The 21,497-nt window shown below is 36.9% G+C and overlaps 1 protein-coding gene across 4 annotated transcripts in view; it reads right to left on the reverse strand.

Moving 5' to 3' along the window:
* Positions 1-21,497, reverse strand: part of LOC126484042 (ribitol-5-phosphate transferase FKTN-like) — a 93,806-nt gene that overhangs the window by 53,385 nt on the left and 18,924 nt on the right. For all 4 annotated transcript variants that reach the window (XM_050107381.1, XM_050107379.1, XM_050107380.1 and 1 more), the window contains 2 exons: positions 7,643-7,987; positions 3,515-4,055 (listed from right to left, as the gene is read on the reverse strand). In XM_050107381.1, coding sequence (XP_049963338.1) covers positions 3,515-4,055; positions 7,643-7,942 — 841 coding nt within the window. In that variant the 5' untranslated portion in view covers positions 7,943-7,987. The remainder of the gene's footprint in view (positions 1-3,514; positions 4,056-7,642; positions 7,988-21,497) is intronic.

Below are 21,497 nucleotides of genomic sequence, written 5' to 3' on the forward strand. Positions count from 1 at the left end.
ATAGGAATATTTAACCTTAATGGAAATTTTTATATTTTCCTTGTTTTCTAGTTTTAATCTAGGTGTAACAATGCTGTTACCCCACCAGCAGATTAATGGATCTATAAATAAATATTTCAGTTCGAGCATTAATATTGCCAACATGAACTGCTATGAAACAGCATCTCACTCTGCTGAAAAATCAACAACAACAACATCATCATCATCATCATCATCACCACCACCACTATATTACTACTACTGTACCATTAACTTTATTTTACAAAATTACTCAAAATAATCATGCAGTTCTGATTAGTCATTTACAAACAAGTTAACATTCTGAAGAACAACAGAAAATTAATCATCATCACTTTAAAGTCTTCTGAAAGCAGATCAGACAGAAACATTCACACATACTTGAGAAACAATGTACAGGATGACCCTTGATCACCCAAATAAAAGAAAAAAAAATATACAGGGTGGTCCATTGATAGTGACCGGGCCAAATATCTAATGAAATAAGCATCAAACAAAAAAACTACAAAGAACGAAACTTGCCTAGCTTGGAGGGGGAAACCAGATGGCGCTATAGTTGGCCCGATAGATGGCGCTGCCATAGGTCAAACGGATATCAACTGCGTTTTCTTAAACAGGAACCCCCATTTTTTATTACATATTCGTGTAGTACGTAAATAAATATGAATGTTTTAGTTGGACCATTTTTTTCGTTTTGTGATAGATGGCACTGTAATAGTCACAAACATATAAGTACATGGTATCACGTAACATTCCGCCACTGCGGACGGTATTCACTTAGTGATACATTACCCATGTTAAAATGGACCGTTTATATTATTTAAGGAAACAGGAAGTGTTCAGCCACATTTGAAATGACAACCATGACCTGCAACAAATGAGGATGCCCAAGTACATGTTTTAGCTGTTGTCGCGACTAATCTGCATATCAGTAGCAGACAAACTGCGAGAGAATCTCAAAACTGTTGGTGTTGAGACTGCTACATCAACATCGATTCCACCCGTACCACATTTCTATGCACCAGAAATTGCATTGCAACGACTTTGAACGTCGTGTACAGTTCTGCCACTGGGCACAAGAGAAATTACGGGACGATGACAGATTTTTTGCACATATTCTATTTAGCGACGAAGTGTCATTCACCAACAGCGGTAACATAAACCGGCATAATATGCACTATTGGGCATCGGAAAATCCACGATGGCTGTGACAAGTGGAACATCAGCGACCTTGGCGGGTTAATGTATGGTGCGGCATTATGGGAGGAAGGATAATTGGCCCCTATTAGATCGATGGCAATCTAAATGGTGCAATGTATGCTGATTTCCTATGTAATGTTCTACTGATCTTACTACAAGATGTTTCACTGCATGACAGAATGGCGATGTACTTCCAACCTGGATGTCCGGCATATAGCTCGCGTGCGGTTGAAGCGGTATTGAATAGCATATTTCATGACAGGTGGATTGGTCGTCGAAGCAGCATACCATGGCCCGCACGTTCACCGGATCTGATGTCCCCGGATTTCTTTCTGTGGGGAAAGCTGAAGGATATTTGCTATCGTGATCCACCGACAACGCCTGACAACATACGTCAGCGCATTATCAATGCATGTGCGAACATTACGGAAGGCAAACTACAAGCTGTTGAGAGGAATGTCGTTACACATATTGCCAAATGCACTGATGTTGACAGACATCATTTTGAGCATTCATTGCATTAATGTGGTATTTACAGGTAATCATGCTGTAACAGCATGCATTCTCAGAAATTATAAGTTCACGAAGATATATGTACCCCATTGGAACAACCGAAATAAAATGTTCAAACGTACCTATGTTCTGTATTTTAATTTAAAAAAACCTACCTGTTACCAACTGTTCGTCTAAAATTGTGAGCCATATGTTTGTGACTATTACAGTGCCATCTACCACAAAGCAAAAAAAGTAGTCCAACTAAAACATTCATATTTCTTTACGTACTACACGAATATGTAATGAAAAATGGGTGTTCCTATTTTTAAAAAAGCAGTTGATAACCATTTGACCTATGGCAGCACCATCTAGCGGGCCAACCATAGCGCCATCTGGTTTCCCCCTTCAAGCTAAACAAGTTTCGTTCTTTGTAGTTTTTTTGTTTGATGCTTATTTCATTAGATATTTGGCCCGGTCACGATCAATGGACCACCCTGTATAATGAACTGATACAACTTACACACCATAGCTCAAATTTTAGTGCTCAATGTGTGAGGCTTGACCAATAGTGACTTCTACAATATATTCTTTTCCTATTTTCAGTGTGAATATCTAAAAGTTAATACTGAATATGATTACTTCGATTGATACATTCATGATACTACTGTGAGGTGTAACTTAAAAAGGCCAGATTTACTAACAAACTGCATCATTATAAATGGAGCACTATCTAAAGAGATGAAAGAAAATTCATTCATGGGTTTACATGAAGTATTTGTATGTCAACTGGCCATAATTATGTCACCTAAACGAACAACATATGGATCAAGCAAATCCAGGATGGAATGTAACAATATTGAGAAAAGGAAACTTGCACTCACCATGTAGTGGAGATACTAAGTCACAGATAGACACAACAAAAAGACTGTCACAAATATAGCTTTTGGCCAGTAAGGCCTTCGTCAAAATTATACGACACACACACACACACACACACACACACACACACACACACACACACACACATACATACTCATGCAAATGCAACTCACACACACAACTGCAGTCAAGTGTGTGTGAACTGTGTTTGCATGTGTGTGTGTGTGTGTGTGTGTGTGTGTGTGTGTGTGTGTGTGTGTGTGTGTGTCGTTTAATTTTGATGAAGGCCCTACTGGCCAAAACCCATATTTGTGACAGTCTTTTGTTGTGACCACCTGCAATTCAGCATCTCCGCTATATGATGAGCAACTTTCCTTTTCACAATAAAGTATGGATCAGTGACAATAACAAATGTAATTGTTGGGTTTAAATTAATGATATCATATCATTAATTTAAAGTATGGATCCGTTACAGTAAACTAACTAACAGTTGTTGGATTCCACTGAGGTGGCAGCTCACTGATAGTATTTCCACAGCACTGAATTTCTTAGAACATTTATCTGAATGCCCTATTACTGGCGACAAGAAGGAAAAAGAGAAAGAAGAAGAGTACTCATTCATTATCAAATTCAAACAACAGAAAGAGAGTTGGCACAAATGTAAGACTTTATGAAGATATTTAATCATGGGCTTTTGGAACAAGATGTTCCTTCAGATGAAGTGCAGAAATGACAGGACAAATAACAAAGTGTTTTCCATGAGAACAAGTACACACAGATATACAGGAGTATCAGGTGACAACAGACATAAAATTATTTATTGCAGCATTCAATGGCTAGGATGTAAGTATTATTCTTCTGTATTCCACTTTCAATCCATACTGAACATTTAATTTAGTAAATCAATCTATTTTTGACTCACCAAGACATGTACCACTGCTCAGCCAAAATCTAACTCCTATTGAATCAAGTATTGTTTTAGTTCGCGATAAAAGCTTCCATGCTCTATGTGAAAATCTCAAGGCCTCGTGTGATTTATCTTTTCCATACTTCTGATAAAACTGATGAGCACTTTGATGTCTGCACTCAAGAAACCGAGAGTTTAATGAATCATGAAGAAAGTCTGGAATATTCTTTGGCACATAGAATGCAGTACCATGTAAGTCAAGTTTTTCTGTCACAAATTTGTCATAAGCACCTTCATGATTCATAAAACTAAAGCCTTGGTTGACTCCAAGACTAAACAATTGATGAAGAGCATCTGGGTCACTGTGAATACTCCCGTGCCACCAAAAATTTGCTTCACGGTCATGGAATAAAACTAACTGGATCACTGCCTTGTGCTTCAAGAAAACGCACACTGGGATGTCAGAATCGCCAGTCGGCAGTTTCTCTATTGGATGCACATTGTGAAATACAACTGTCTTGAAACCTTCATCTTCAGCCCTCCTAACCAAAACTTCCTGGAACACAGATAAAACAAACAATCACTCCCAAGACAGTAACTGAATAAATATGTTTGAATACAAGAAATAAAGTATTATATTAGGCAATGCATGTGCATGTACACTTCCACACAGCTCTCATACTTCACAAAGGAAAGGTGACCAAGGGCACAAAGGATAGGGAAAAATCTTCCAATTTTGCCAGCTGGACCTGTATTCGCGGTCTCCCAGCCATTCATGCTGCACAACTTTACTTTATAGTTACACACCCGTCCATCTTTACTGTTAGTTGCAAACTGCTACACAACACACCTACGCAATTGAGTGAGCACTTAAAAATCTTATTTGATGAAGTTCATGGGTTTTGCAATCCATGAAATATGGGTGTTTAGTGGCATATAATCTATGGAGAGGTGTGTCTTTCCATACTTAATGGTTTCATTTTGTTAAACCAAGTCTGAAGTGACTAACCCAGTGCTTGTTGGAAGAGATAATGAATGCCACAAAAAATTAAACCTTGGAAAACTTTATGAACATACTGTAGGTTGCTAATCTGAAATTTCTTCAGACACTGTGTTATGCCTTGATCAAACAGAGCAACACAGAAAGAAAAAGTTGTCCACTTATCAGATATCACAAAACCCTACACACACACAGACACACACACACACACACACACACACACACACACACACACACACACACACACACACACACAAGCTGAAGTGTTTATTAGCTTTCAGCAACACATCGTAGAAAAAATGATGAAAGAACATAAGAGCTTCAGATGATTAGGCAAGAGAGTCAATCACTATCCCCACTCAGTGTATAGCACTGCAGCACAGCATAATAAATAATTCAACAATGAAATATCATCAGGAAAGTTTTGAAAATATGGTAAGTTAAAAGCATGGCAATGGTAAACAATACATTAAAGATAAAGAAGGAAGAGATGTAACAAAAACTCGTACAAAGAATTCACATTTAAGCACCAATACATTGTTACTAGCTAGAGTTTGCCCATCATTATCTGTTTGTACAAAAATTTAATAGTCATGGGTGACTGGAATTCGAGAGTAGGAAAAGGGAGAGAAGGCAACATAGTGGGTGAATATAGATTGGGAAAGAGAAAAGAAAGACGAAGCTGTCTGGTAGAATTTTGCACAGAGCATAACTCGGTTCAAGAATCATAAAAGAAGGTTGTATACTAGAAGGTATCAGATTATATAATGGCAAGACAGAGATTTAGGAACCAAGTTTTAAATTGTAAGACATTTCCAGGGACAGATGTGGACTCTGACCACAATCTATTGGTTATGAACTGTAGATTAAAACTGAAGAAACTGGAAAAAGGTGTGAATTTAAGGAGATGGGACCTGGATAAACTGAAAGAACCAGAGGTTGTAGAGAGTTTCAGGGAGAGCATAAGGGAACAATTGACAGCAATGGGGGAAAGAAGTACAGTAGAAGAAGAATGGGTAGCTCTGAGGGATGAAGTAGTGAAGGCAGCAGAGGATCAAGTATGTAAAAAAACGAGGGCTAGTAGAACTCCTTGGGTAACAGAAGAAATATTGAATTTAATTGATGAAAAAAGAAAATATAAAAATGCAGTAAATGAAGCAGGCAAAAAGGAATACAAACGTCTCAAAAATGAGATCGACGGAAAGTGCAAAATGGCTAAGCAGGGATGGCTAGAGGACAAATGTAAGGATGTAGAGGCTTATATCACTAGGGGAAAGATAGATACGGCCTACAGGAAAATTAAAAGAGACCTTTGGAGAAAAGGGAACCACTTGTATGAATATCAAGAGCAGATGGAAACCCAGTTCTAACCAAAGAAGGGAAAGCAGGGTGGAAGGAGTATATAGAGGGTCTATACAACGGCGATGTACTTGAGGACAATATTATGGAAATGGAAGAGAATGTAGATGAAGATGAAACGGGAGATACGATACTGCATGAAGAGTTTGACAGAGCACTGAAAGACCTAAGTCGAAACAAGGTCCCGGGAGTAGACAACATTCCATTGGAACTACTGACAGAATTGTGAGAGCCAGTCCTGACAAAACTCTATCATCTGGTGAGCAAGATGTATGAGACAGGCGAAATACCCTCAGACTTCAAGAAGAATATAATAATTCCAATCCCAAAGAAAGCAGGTGTTGACAGATGTGAAAATTACCGAACTATCAGTTTAATAAGTCACGGATGCAAAATACTAACGTGAATTCTTTACAGATGAATGGAAAAACTGGTAGAAGCCGACCTCGGTGAATATCAGTTTGGATTCCGCAGAAATGTTGGAAAACGTGAGGCAATACTGACCCTACGACTTATCTTAGAAAATAGATTAAGGAAAGGCAAACCTACGTTTCTAGCATTTGTAGACTTAGAGAAAGCTTTTGATAAAGTTGACTGGAATACTCTCTTTCAAATTCTAAAGGTGGCAGGGGTAAAATACAGGGAGCAAAAGGCTATTTACAATTTGTACAGAAACCAGATGGCAGTTATAAGAGTCGAGGGGCATGAAAGGGAAGCAGCGGTTGGGAAGGGAGTGAGACAGGGTTGTAGCCTCTCCCCGATGTTATTCAATCTATATATTGAGCAAGCAGTAAAGGAAACAAAAGAAAAATTCGGAGTAGGTATTAAAGTCCATGGAGAAGAAATAAAAACTTTGAGGTTCACCGATGACATTGTAATTCTGTCAGAGACAGCAAAGGACTTGGAAGAGCAGTTGAACGGAATTGACAGTGTCTTGAAAGGAGGATATAAGATTAACATCAACAAAAGCAAAACGAGGATAATGGAATGTAGTAGAATTAAGTCGGTTGATACTGAGGGAATTAGATTAGGAAATGAGACACTTACAGTAGTAAAGGAGTTTTGCTATTTGGGGAGCAAAATAACTAATGATGGTCAAAGTAGAGATGATATAAAATGTAGACTGGCAATGGCAAGGAAAGCATTCTGAAGAAGATAAATTTGTTAACATCGAGTATAGATTTAAGTGTCAGGAAGTAGTTTCTGAAAGTATTTGTATGGAGTGTAGTCATGTATGGAAGTGAAACATGGACGATAAATAGTTTGGACAGGAAGAGAATAGAAGCTTTCGAAATGTGGTGCTACAGAAGAATGCTGAAGATTAGATGGGTAGATCACATAACTAATGAGGAGGTATTGAATAGAATTGGGGAGAAGAGGAGTTTGTGGCACAACTTTACAAGAAGAAGGGACCAGTTGATAGGATATGTTCTGAGGCATCAAGGGATCACAAATTTAGCATTGGAGGGCAGTGTGGAGGGTAAAAATCGTAGAGGGAGACCAAGAGATGAATACACTAAGCAGATTCAGAAGGATGTAGGTTGCAGTAAGTACTGGGAGATGAAGCAGCTTGCACAGGATAGAGTAGCATGGAGATCTGCACCAAACCAGTCTCAGGACTGAAGGCAACAACAACAACAACAACTTTCATTTCTGTTAATTCATGTAGATATTATTCAGTAGGATGTCTACAATAAACTAATATAGTAATCTGCACAAATATTACATTTTCCTTGTTTACAAGAATGATTAACTATGGATGAAAACAGCAAAAGAATACTCACAATGTTCTTCAGTTCTCTAAACAGTGTTGCAAAAGATACAATCCTATCTTCAGTACACCATGTGCATCCAGTTTCTGAAGACTTCTTACTGCCACTGATATTATCTAGAATTATTTTATCAATGATGATAAGTTGCAATTGCAACTGTGCTGTAATATTAGAAATAATCTGAATGTCTCTGCTGTAGTCTGTCTTCCTTTTACTGTGTGGATATAATAGTATTGCAAGAAGGCTTAACTGGGCTGCAAGCAAAACTAATGCAGCAAATAAGATTAAATGAATTGCAGATCGCTTCTTCATAGTGGCAAAGGATCACTAACTGCCACATCAGAGTTGGCCTCGGCACTGTAAGAGACAGCAATCAGGTTCAAATACAATTCAGCTTTGCTAATTACATAAATAACAATACATTTACAAATTATAAGAAATAAAAATAAAATGAAATTGTTGTTCTCAAAGCAAATGTGTAAAACTACTGCACACATGAATATCTTGAAAGTATTATTTTAGTGGAGTTCATAGCTTTCAGCCTATCTTTTCACAATTCTGGTATCCAGTTGGTTTATTAGTGATATCTTAAAACAATGTTTTATTACATCTTCGATTCTGAGCTGATACACTGCAATTTAAATCACGTCCTCTTTAACATCACTTATGACAGAAATTTTAGCTCCAGGCGTAGTCCATATCAATTCAGGCAGGCTAGGAAAAAACCTTACCTTCATAGTCCTGGATGTTATTGAATTTAGTATATGTTAAAATGAAGGACAAAGTAAGGAACATGTATTTTTTTGTTTTCTCCAAAAAAATTTCTGCTCTGAGATACAGAACTCCAAAGATGACACTGTGCATACCATTTTGAAGAAGTGAATTTTGGAAAATCTTTTAACAGTTCTAGATATTTTGTTAGCTTTTTTTTATTTGAAAGCTAATTGCTTTATGATCATAAAGAAATCCTCCATTTGGACTTTTATGTCAGAGTTCTTTTACTATAGTGTTCTGAACTTTTTTTTATAATTTACGGATTTTTTTTTTTTTCAAAAATGCCAATCCATAAAACTTTGATTTTTTTCTGTTGATTAGTACCTATAGTTCTACATTCCCTGAAAAGGAGAGCTTTCACTTTTAGGCTGAACAGGTTTTATTAACAATTGAAATTTTTGCCATATGTATAACCTGTTTTATTACATTATCCCATAACAGGCTCATAAGAATCAAAACTGTTGTAACTGCGACCAGGACGATCGCGGGGTAGCAATGACGGAAAGCGCGGTGGGACCCGCGAACAACAACACAACGGAAGAGGACGGACACGACCAACGAAGGACAGAATGAATACACAAGACCGAACAACAGTGTCACAAGGAAACAAACACGTCCACTCATACATGAACCAGGAAGTAAGCAGTCTAGCACAAAGCGAGGTGTGAACCAATGTAAGCGAGATTAGACTGACTGGCTGAGCAAGAGGCCGATGCTTAAGTACGCTATCGGAGGCACCGCTATTGGCCACTGGGACCACGTGTTCAACTGTGGCAGTCTCTCACTTAAAGCGGGCCAGGAGGCGCACGCCGCCGCAGCTTACGGCGCGATGGTGCAGAGACCTCTATGGGTCTTCGACGTCCAAGACGTCTGGCACGGATTCAAATTCCGCGGTGCGTGGTACCAGGAAAACCACAACTTATTTAACATAATTTTAGTTTTGAAAGATGAGTAAGAGAATCATTTTTCAAGCATTTTAAATGGTTCTAAAATGTATGTGAAAGGTCCAAAGACTTAAAGGTTTCAATTTATACAACTTCTGTGTACTTTGTTTTGTACAGAAATTAGCGGGTCAATGAACTAAAAATGTGTTCACAGCTTCAAGTATCTTCCTTTCATTTAGTGAGATGTCTTCCTGTTGAACCAATATGGACCAGAGCACTTACAGTCTTCAAAACATTATGAACAGGAAGTGAGCACTGATGGCATTGATTCTGTCCTTCAGCTGGAAACCTATATCCAGCAGCTGGTCCATGTGGTAGCATAAAGTTCACTACAGTTTCGTTTAACTCATAACAGCTGTCTATAATTTCTGCAATCCATGAGTCACAGTCATACACACATGCCACATCTGCACCATGGGAGGCTTCACCTTATTCAGATACTATCATTGTTCTTATTCTGTCAAAACATTTAGAACACAAAAAGTAATCACTGGAAACATCTTCACTATGAAACAGAGTCTTCAAATGAGAACACTTATTCCCAACCTCAACAAAGTCTGTTTTTTTGTTTGTCTTATACATCACTCTTTTATGGATATGAAAATAGTCAGCATACATCACTCTCCTGTGGCCCCAGTCAGAAGACACTTCACACAGTCGTTTTCACAAAACACACTGCAGCTGTGTCAACTGGCAAATTCCTAATGAAAACAGAACTCACTAGATGGCCTCAGATTTCTTAGAAGCCTCTTCAGTAAATAAATTAGCACTGAACAATTACAGTACAGAAAGCTACAATGGACAACCACGAGAAAGAAACTCTGAAATATATGCAACAATGAAAGTGAAAAGAAATAACTGCAACAAAGACAATAGAAATGAACATTGTAACAAAGAAATTAGTGAGAAAAACTTCAATGAAGACATACATTACCCTTTAAAGTTAAAAAAAAAAATTAAAATAAAACCTGTCCAAGTTAAAAGTGGAAGCTCTCCTTTGCAGAGAGATGATAATTAACAGAAAAAATTCTAATTTTTTGGCAGTTATGGAAAAAAAATGCTGTAAATTATTAAAAAAATTCAAAAGCCAACAGTAAAAGAACTTTGACAAATATGTCCAACCAGAGGATATCATTGTAATCATAAGGCAATTATCTTTCATAAAAAAACTCTAACAAAATATCTAGAACTGTTACAGAGATACAGCATTTTAAAAAAATTTCTGAAATTTGGGTCTTCAAAATGGTGTTCGCAGTGTCACCTTTGAGGGCCTGTATCTCAGGGCAGGAATTTTTTTTGGAGAAAACAAAAATGTGTTTCTTACTTACTCATGAATTTTAACATACGCTAAATTCAATAACATCCGAGACTATGAAGGTAAATCCCCCATGCCTGAAGTGATATGAGTAATGAATTGGATGTTATTGTAACCTTACACATTATCATCAACTGTACCATGTAATGTACTATCAATGATGAAGGGCAAAGCATTGTTAACACAGTTCAGTAACTAGCTTTAGGCATAAAAGAATCTAAAACTATGTTAGAAGATGTTGTTAAGAGTAAAGATAATCCACATGTCACAAGTTAATCACATTTCTTTAAAGAAAGATGAGATATGCACACTCAAACATTTCATTTTCTGAACAGTAGACTGCACTGTAAACACCTATGATAAGCAACTCAAAATTATGCACTTGAACCACTTGACATGTAAATTCCAAGTGACATTTTCAACTAGCAACTCACTAGCATGCTCATCATCTGCATAAAATGTGATAATAATAAGATTACTGAATTTGTGTACGTATGTCCTGCTTCTGCAACACTTCACAACTGCCAGAAAAAATTGTGATTTTTCGTATTTGATGGCAAGATTAGGAAGATATATGCCTTAAGCATATCTAAAAGAGACCCCTCAAGCCAGAAACAATCATGTTTACAATTATTCTGCTGTTCACACAGGCACCGACTCTATGGGGCCTGAGACCCCCCAATAATTTAAGAAAATTATTAGTTATATTATGATTTGTAAAATCACAAAATTATGTTGGAATTTTTTATTTTCCTTGTTTGATGATAGTTAAATTTCAAAATACATTCAGTAATGCGTTAAAACAAATAATTATTATGGTAGTGAGTAGGTTAACTGAAAACGAGTGGTGTGAATCATGACAGTGTTACGGTGATCCGGGCATACTTAGAATTTGTCCCGGTGCACTAATCTTTGGGTAAAGTCTGGCACCGGCGGCCCAGCACTGAGGCCACGGCGACATCAAAAGGATGGGAATAAAAGCACCTGGAACCCTGTGCCTCGGTTCGCCTTGATGCTTCGAGACATTATGAATCTGTGGCTATATAAAGCCCACCCTGCTGTTGCAGTCATTCAGTGTGGATAGTTTTGTTCACTGCATGCTGCAGACATGTTTAGTGTTCTGACTTTAGTATCTAGTGGACTATTTTATATGAGTATATTTCATTCATTTACTTTAGTCTCTTAGGGTATTGTGACTTAAGTTTGCAATGGATAAATTTGTTACCAAAAAGGCACGCTTGGAAGATGATATCGCATGTCAAGCTCCAACAATAATTGTGTTGTCAATTGCTTCATCATCTTCAAGCAAGAACCGTTCACAGCCAAAACCTCAACAATCTGGTAAGGGAAGATCATTTCAGAAGTCTTGGTTGATCATATATACACGGCTAGCATATGAAGCATCTACCAAAAAAGTTTTTTGCAAAACTTGCAAAGAGGCAGATGCTAAAAATCTATTACAATTTTCTTCAAAAAAAGATGCATTTACGTTTGTAGGGTTTTCTAACTGGAAAAAGGCTTTGGAAAAATTCTGTCTTCATGAAAATACGTTTATGCATAAACAAGGTGTTCTGAAACTAAATTCTATCACTAAGCGAAGTGTGGCAGCCCAATTGAATGACCAGTTAGATAGTGATATGAAGAAAGGCCATTTAGCTCTTGAGACCATTTTTACTACCGTGCAATTTCTCGAAGATGTAAACTCAATTTTTTATCAATTGTTGAAACTACGAAAGAATGACATACCCGAGTTTAAAGATGTTTAGGGCATTCAGGGTATAAGTGCACGTCTCACGATATTCAAAACGAGATCATTGATCTCCTAGGAAAGTCTATGTTGAGAAAGGTATTGGCTTCAATCAAGAAGACTGAACATTTTTCTATTATGGTTGACGAAACTAGTGATTCTTTGATTCACAAGCAAGTTTCATTCGTACTGTCAAAGGAAAAATATATGAGGGCTTGATTTGCATATTGAATGGAAGGCATGATAGTTTTGAACACTTTTGGAAATTGTGTTTAAAACAAAAACCTTCACAAGTTGACAATCTTTCACTTCAATGGAATCGAAATATACCAAAGAAGTTTGAAAACAACAAAGTCAGCACACTTTCAAAACCCCAAAGGAATACTGAAAAGTTATTTACATTAAAGTTTGTGAAATGGTGCAATCTTGCATTACTGAGCGGTTTGCTTCAACTGGACTCACACAGATCATTGCAGTTGAACAAGAGTGCTTGCTTTTAGTAAACAGAGGCGAAATAAATTTGGAAAAAATCAACCGAGTTTTTTAAAAATGACCCAGACACTGAGAGACTGTGCTTACACTTGAATATGTTAGTCAATATTGCTAATAAAAAACAACTGGTCTTAAAAATACATGTGTGAAGTAAGAAAGTACATTACACAAGAGCCTGCAATTGGAGAAATGTTATGTGAAGTAGTGAAGTGCATTAAGCTTCTCCAAGTAGTTCCAATTACGACAGCAACTACAGAACGGTCATTTAGCGCCCTTAGATGTCTGAAGTCATATCTCCGATCAACAGTGCAACAGAAGCGACTGAACAACTTGGCTGTTCTTCATGCCCACCGAAATGTTTTGGATGAATTGGGTATCCGACCAGTCATCAACGACTTCATACTCAGTAATCCAGTCAGCTCGACATTTGTACCTTTTTAAAGACACTCTAGCCCTAATACTGGCATTTAGAGTAATATTAAAAATCTTTATAAAATAGAGACTTAAATACATACATAATGTTAAATTTTCAGTTTCAAAATATTAGTACTAGTTTATTGCTGTATTACTATTGTACTGTATTAGTTATTTTCAAATACTTAAATATTTTTAGGATGAAAGACCCAATTAAAACCCACTATTTACATACTTTTTGACTGACAGTATTAGGCATACTGTATTAACTTTATTAACTGTATTAAAGCATTAACTTTGAGATATTGTTTTTATTTAATGATCGCTGAGCCTTATTCAAGGTAAGCTTAAATTAGCTATTTCACTTATTAATCAAATTGCTATTACTGTGCGACAGCAATATTTTATGTTTTATTCATTTAATGATAGGTTAGGATTTATTTAAATATAATTTCAGTCTTTTCAGAGCTGCTCACTGCTCTGTAATAGACTATAAGCATGATTATTTCTGTAAATTAAATTAGCTTTTTACAAAAATACTGTGCGTGTTTATGTTTTGTTTCTTTTTTCAAAGCCAAAAAATGTATCACATTTGTCGAGTTTCCCATAGTGTCGAGTTATCAAGAGTCCAGTTTTCGGGATTCTAATGTTGATCATATGACTCTGAAATGCTAAAAAAACTTTAAAACTCACTATTTGTCATCTACAATTTAGAAAATTTCCCAGGGCAAGACCCCCAGTATGGGGGGGGGGGCAACATTTTTTATAAGTCGGCACCCCTAGCTGTTTAACATATCAAATGAAAATGAGATAGACAAGAAGTACAAAATGTCAAAGCAGGATTGGCTACTTGAAAAATCCAAGGCTGAAGAAGCATGTGTGACTAAGAAGAAGATAGATGTCATTATAGGAAAATTGAAGAGGTCTTTTGACGCAATAGAAGCACTTGTATGAATATTAACAGTTCAGGTAGCAAACCCGTACTAAGCAGAGAGGTAATGGCTGGAAAGGTGGAAGGAATATATAGAGAGTCTATACAAGGGAAACAAACTTTATGGCAATATTGTAGAAAGAGAAGAGGAAGAAGACAAAGATGAGATGAGAGATAGATATTGTGAGAAAAACTTACAGAGCACTAAAAGATCTAAACTGAAACAAGGCCCCTGGAATAGACAAAAGTCCATCAGAAGTACTGAGATCCTCGGGAGAGCCAACCATGACAAAAGTAGTCCACCTGGTATGGAAGATATATGATGCAGTTGAAATGCCCTCAGACTTTACGAACGTAATAATTCCTCTTTCAAAGAAGGCATGTGCTGCCATGTGTGAATATTTCAAAACCATCAGCTTAATAAGTCTTGGTTGTAAAATAAGACGTGCATTATTTACAGAAGAATGTGAAAGCTGGTAGAGGCTTACATCAAGGAAGATCTGTTTGATTTCCTGAGAAATGTAGGAACAGTCAAAGCAATACTGACCCCATTACTTATTTTAGAAGATAGTCTGAAGAAAGGCAATTTGAGATAAACAAAAATCTTTTGACAATGTGGACTGGATTACACTCTTTGAAATTATGGAAGTGTCAAGGATAAAACAAAAGGAAAGCAACAGCTGAGAAAGGAATGAGGCATGGTTGTAGATTCTCCTCGATGTTACCGTATTTACTCGAATCTAAGCCCCACTTTTTTCCAGTTTTTTTAATCCAAAAAACCGCCTGCGGCATAGAATCGAGTGCAAAGCAAGAGGAAGTTCTGAAAAATGTTGGTGGGTGCCGCCACAACTAACTTCTGCCGTCGAATATATGTAGCGCTACACAGGCATGATTTGTAGGCACGAAGATAAATACTGGCGCCTAGACCTCTGCGTCAGTAAATAAATTTAAAAAAAGTGGAAGACGAGCTTTTTTTTCCTCCGCCCCGAGTTTCGACCACTGTATTTTCATATATTATCCAACGAAGTAAATACAAATTCCATATTGTTCATCTTCGAATGTAGCAGCATTTCAATGTACTACAAAAATCCGACTGGCAAGACTGTTTGGGATGTTTGTCAATATGGCCAACTCTACGTTCTGAATTTTTTCTTGCCTGTGAGAAGAGATGGTTGCTAATAGGAAATTTTATGAATTGTGAATCACATGCAGTATTCTCTTCACCATAAGAAAAATACGAATATAAACATTTTGACATGTATTGTTTCGTGTTTGCTGCTATCTCATTTAAATCCTGTCTGCTTAATAAACTACGAAACTAGTGAGACAACAGCAAATGCGGAAGAATATACATATCATGTCATGTTTATATTCGTATTATTCTTACGCCTAATAGTGATACAGTCAGAAATGAAGCACGGAAATTGACTAGATTTTTAAATCTAAGATGACTCTAATTTCTGTGCAGAATGTAATGTACTAAAGAGGCGCCTGCAAAGATTTTCAAACGGAGAAAAATTTTCGCTAAACTCTCGTTCAGAACATTTTCTATCATACGCAGTCTATTATTTGGTTCTTGTTGATCATTATCAAAGAAAACAGCAGTGTAAGTAACAACAAATAGCAGTCTCTTGTCATTGTTTCGCTAATGAGACGACTCCTCTCATTTTTATTTATTTTTTAACTGTAAGCGGCGGTAGCACACACAAAAGCAAGCCATGCCGCGAGCGGTGACAGGCCGTAAACATGCACTATCAGAATGCGACAAACAATGCATGACACAGTACAGTAATGCATTTTCAGCTTAGAATGATGTAAACACCTATAACAAAGAAAACAGTGCCTATCAGAGCAAGGAAAAATAAGCAATCAGTTCAAACCAGATGAAGCACGTGAAAAAGGAAGGGTATCCGTATAAATATGGACGGAGCGCCTGACGCATAGCAATGGCTACCTGGTAAAGCTTAACTGCTAAGCTTGCGACTCCAACCAAACTAATGTAGCTGTATCGTCATTCATTCGACCTAAATTGTGTCTCATATTACAATGGACCAACTTTGTTTCGATTTGGAGATGCGGCCTAAAACTTTTCTCTCCCCTTGAATTTTGAGTCTCAAATTTTAGGTGCGGCTTAGATTTGGGAAAATTTTTGTTCCTTGATTTCGAGTCTCATTTTTCAGGTGCGGCTTAGATTCGAGTGCGGCTTAGATTCGAGTAAATACGGTATTCAATTTGTACACTGAGCAAGCAGTAAAGGAAATCGAGGAAAAATTTGGGAAGTGTATCAAAGTTGAAGAGGGGACAAATAAATCTGGAGGTCTGTCAGTTGCACTGTGATTCTGCCAGAGACAGGAAAGTATTTGGAAGAACAGTAGAGGGGCATGGATAATGTCTTGAAAATAGGTAAAATGAAGATAAATGTAGTTGAATTAAATCAGATGAATCTGAGGGAAATAGATTAGGTAATGGGGTATCAAAAATACCTGATAACAATGGTCAAAGTATATTAATAAAATCACAGGATATCAAATGCAGACTGGCAACAGCACAAAAATGTTTCTGAAAAAGAGAAATGTGTTAACATGAAATATAAATTGAACTGTTAGGAAATCTGTTCTGAATGCATTTATATGGAGTGTAGCCTTGTACAGAAGTGAGACATGGTGAAAAAACAGTGCAGACAAGAAGAGAATTGAAACTTTTGAAATGGGGTTATCTAGAAGAATACCAAAGATAAAATGGGAGATCAATAACACAGACCAATGATAGAAAAACTTTTTTGCTGAAAATACCTTATTCTTATGTTTTTTAGGGTGGGAAATCCAAATCCGATACTTAAAAATTTATTGCCCACAATTTCTTCACATTTTACAGTTAAATTTATTAAATTAAGCAATTTTTTAAAGAATTTCACAGCTTTTATACAGTTAAAATAATGTAAAAAGGTGGTGTAATGAATGTAGATGATGTTGGCAGCACTGCTGAAAAACATTTGCTGGCAAAAGAAAAAGGTCAATTATTTTTGTGTTAACAGATGGTGTTTTGTTTACTGTCAACCGAACCTCACTTTCCCATATCCTGTAGATGTGCTCAGTACAATGTCTAATCATGGTTGTAAAAACTCTGCTGACAGTTTTTGTTATATTTGTGGTGAATTAGTGATTTAAAAAAAAACACCAAAGAAACATTACAGACTTTGTGAAAAAGGTTTACCTATCATACTTTGGATCTAAACTTGGTGATCAATATAAATTTTGGGCACCACATAAGGTATGTTATGTGTGTGTGTTGAGGAGCTTAGAAAATGGTCTAAAATGAGAAAAAAGCCTTTAGATTTGCTGTTCCTATGATATGGAGGAAGCCAAGAAATCATTCTGATGATTGCTACTTTTGCAGTGTTGATATTACTGGTCATAATTCGAAAAACAAGAAGGTAACAAGCTATCCTAAACTCCTATCTGCCATCCGACCAGTAGGGCATGGTGTAGATTTGCCGGTTCCTGAACCAGCACACGATTTAAATTCTATTCCAACAGAAGTACTTTCTGATGTACGATCTGATTTACATGAACCAGATGATGATGAATTCCATTGTAATACAGAAAGTCTAGAGCCCAAATTGTTTACTCAGACAGAGCTTAACGAATTGGTTAGGGATCTGGGCTTAACAGAAGAAAAAGCTGAATAAGAACTTATTGGCAGTTGGAACCAGCATATACATGTATAGAAAGAGAGAGAGAGCAGCAATTTTCCAAGTTTTTTCAACAAAAAGGTGATTTAGTGTACTGCTCAGACATTCCCGGTCTGATGAATGAGTTTGGTATTGAATACAAAAAGGAAGACTGGAGGCTGTTTATTGATTCATCCAAATCTTGTTTAAAGGCTGTTTTATTACACAATGGTAACATGTATCCATCTGTACCTGTTGGACATTCTGTATATAGGAAAGAAAGTTATGAAAACCTAGAAATAGTGCTAAATAAAATAGGCTATTCTGCTCATGGTTGGACGATATGTGGCGATCTAAAAGTAACATGCATGCTCCTTGGTCAACAAGGTGGCTTTACCAAATTTCCATGTTTCTTGCGTGAATGGGACAGTAGTGCTAGGGATAAACTCTGGTGCAGAAAAAACTGGCCTGTGAGGGAGTCTTTAAAACCTGGTGAGAAGAACATTCTACGCAAAAACCTTGTAGATCCAAAAATGTACTCCCACCACCTCTACGTATAAAGTTAGGCCTAATGGAACAGTTTGTAAAGCCTTTGCCTGGACCATGTTTTACATATCTCTGCCTACCGTTTCCACACATTTCAGAAGCTAAACTAAAAGAACACATCTTTGTCGGACCTTATAACACTATACTGCATTGTGTATTATATCAACATACAGTGTGCATTACCAAATATGGTATTATGATGCAGTAAATGTTACATTTGGCTCCCTTTGTGACAGGACTAAAATCTTATCATCACTAGGTAAACTGCATAATGATATAACAAACGTTGTAGTAAATGTTATATTTGGCGCCGTGTGACAGGACATAGAGTTTTACTGTTAGAGACTGTAAAAAACAAATATTAAGTGAAAAACAAAAGTAGGTGAAGCACAAAACGCCCAGTTGCATGAACCGATAACATATTAGAAAAAATAAACAACAGAAAGTTACCTAAGTTTGAAAGTTAAAGATATAAGATAATAACAATAACTAAAATGGACAAAAAACTGGAAATGAACCAAGACGAGCGGGATGGGAGTGTGTGAAATGTGCTAGCTAGTAGCAGCTCGACAAGTGCACTCGTAGATGCCACCACGCGACAACAACAAGCCTATGTGGGATAACACACAAATATAAATTACCAAATTCGAAACATGAATGTAGCACATGCAAGACAAGACAAGAAAGATGATTCAACTGAAGATAGTGGTTATGCAAATGAGTCAAGGGACATGCTTGACTCACCAAAGGATAAAAGGCAAGTAACCTAGCCATGAGAAGTAGCATTTGAATACAAAGACGTAGCAGAGTCAAAAAGCGAAATGTCACTAGATATGACGAATTTGTTCGAAATGTTGTCTGCACAGATTACAGCACATAGTGACAATGTTGACAAACAGATTGCAGCTCAGGCTCAGAACATTTATAGTAAAATTGCTGCTCACAATAGTGACATCAATACCCAAATTGAAATGTTGGAAGAGAACAGAGTAAACAGATCGAAATACAAGGAACAAAAATTAGTAAGCAAGTGGAAGCAAAAGTAGGCGTTGTGAATAATTCTATTGGAGACCTTAAATTTGAAGTTGATGCTATCAAGAGTAATGTTGCTAATATACAAGGGCAGATTAACAACATCAATGAAATATTTGATTCAGAGATACCAAAAATTAAAGACCAAGTAGAACCCCTAATTGTAATGAAGGTTGACAAAAAAATGTTCAGTTTCAAGTCCAAAGTATTAACAGAATGTAACACAGAGTTTGTTCAAATAAGACAATCGGTGGCAGAAACAGGCAAGGAATTGTGCAAACAAACTGCTACTTGTGAAAAGAAGTGTGAGCACAACACTTCTCAAATCCACGGTAAATTGCATGACTCGGAAACAAAAATAAGAGAAAATCATGGTAATGAGAAAGTAGTTCACAGTAAATTTTTAGAGGACGAAGAAAAGTTTGACCCTGCTAAAAAGCATAATAGGTGCACCCTCTTGCCTTTGTAAAAAAACTGTGAAAGAAGACAGACCATGAAAAAAAGTAATACAACGATTAGTGCTTTAGCAGGCAATGCTAAAAGATGGGGTTAAACCTAGATACAAATCAGATGTCATCTGAAGAATTTAAATGAAACAGGATTACCTCTGGAGAGAATTTATTATGGCTAGGATGTGTGATGTCAGGGAAAGAAATTCCGTGAAAAGAGTTTTGTGAAGCATGCTATCAGAAATTAATTCATTTAAAATAGAGACCAACTGAATCCGAAATTATATGGGAACTTTGGAAAAAACTCCCTGAGGATTCAAAAAGATATGTAGGAAGTAATCACACAAGCTTTTTAGCGTTTTTAGAAAGGGTTGAGGACGAGGACCATTGGAAAGGAAATCGTGAATTCCATCCAAATAATACTAACCAATGAAGAGAAAATTGTGATCATAATGAACAAACAGGAAATGAAAGGTTTCGAGTAAAGATGGTACAGAGAGGTTGTGATAGGGGAAGAGGATTTATGACGCGAAATTTTCAAGACGGAAGTGAACCGGAAAACTAAAAACCATGTGTGTTAAGGGCTAGATTCACGCGGATAGTGATATCAGGCCCAAGGTAAAGAAATCATTCTGATATAATAAGAGTAATTAATGCAAGCAATGAGTTACAGAAAGTAAAAACACAGCGTTAGTCGGGGCACGCAAAATCACAGACTGTGGCGTGCACAGGTCAGGGTTCTGTGACAAGTTAAAGGGCTGGCGCTGGCGTTCCAGGCAGCAGCGTACATTGCACTGGGAGGGGCAGACAAATGGCTGCCATGCGGACAAGATGGCAGTAGCGAATGACCCAAGTGGTATCAAAGAATTCAGTAGACCGGTTTCGAGAGTAAATGACTACGAAACTGGGAACAATATGAACATGTCATGTAACAGAGGTAATCAGAAAGCATGATTGTGCAAGACGGCATTGTTAGGGAATAAAATGGAGCAGGAAGATGTGATTGAAAAATGGAAATATTTATGCAACCAATGACGTTAAAAAAGGGGAAGGCATGGGAGTAGAGGAGAATTTTGTAAACATGAATAAAAGGAAAGTACATGTGCAGTAATAGCAGAAGAGAAAAATGAAATAAGCAAAGGCACCGCAGAAAGTAGACGAGCGAGCATTAATAATGGGAATAATAGGGAAAATAATGTCACGGCTAGTACAAATAAAATTAGTGCGGAGGAAGGAATCCTCAGCAGTACAGATGAAGTGGATAGGTATCTTGCACAATCATTTGCAAATAATAGTGGGGAGGAAGAGGAAATGCGAATTAAGGAAGTATATGATAATTATACAAAATATGAAATAAAAGTCAATATCATCCAAAACGATACTGTAGAAGTGCATGAGAACTAAAATCAAATGCAATATATAAAAGGTGATCAGAAAACTGAAGTAGTTAAAACATCTATTGATGATTTACCTCATTGCTTAAGGGTTGCATTCTTACTCGAATCTGATACTGAAGAGGAACTTAGTGATAGTTCAAGTGAGGAAGAGTACAT

Source organism: Schistocerca serialis, chromosome 6 (genome assembly GCF_023864345.2).
Source record: "Schistocerca serialis cubense isolate TAMUIC-IGC-003099 chromosome 6, iqSchSeri2.2, whole genome shotgun sequence".
Classification (NCBI taxonomy): Eukaryota; Metazoa; Arthropoda; class Insecta; order Orthoptera; family Acrididae; genus Schistocerca; species Schistocerca serialis.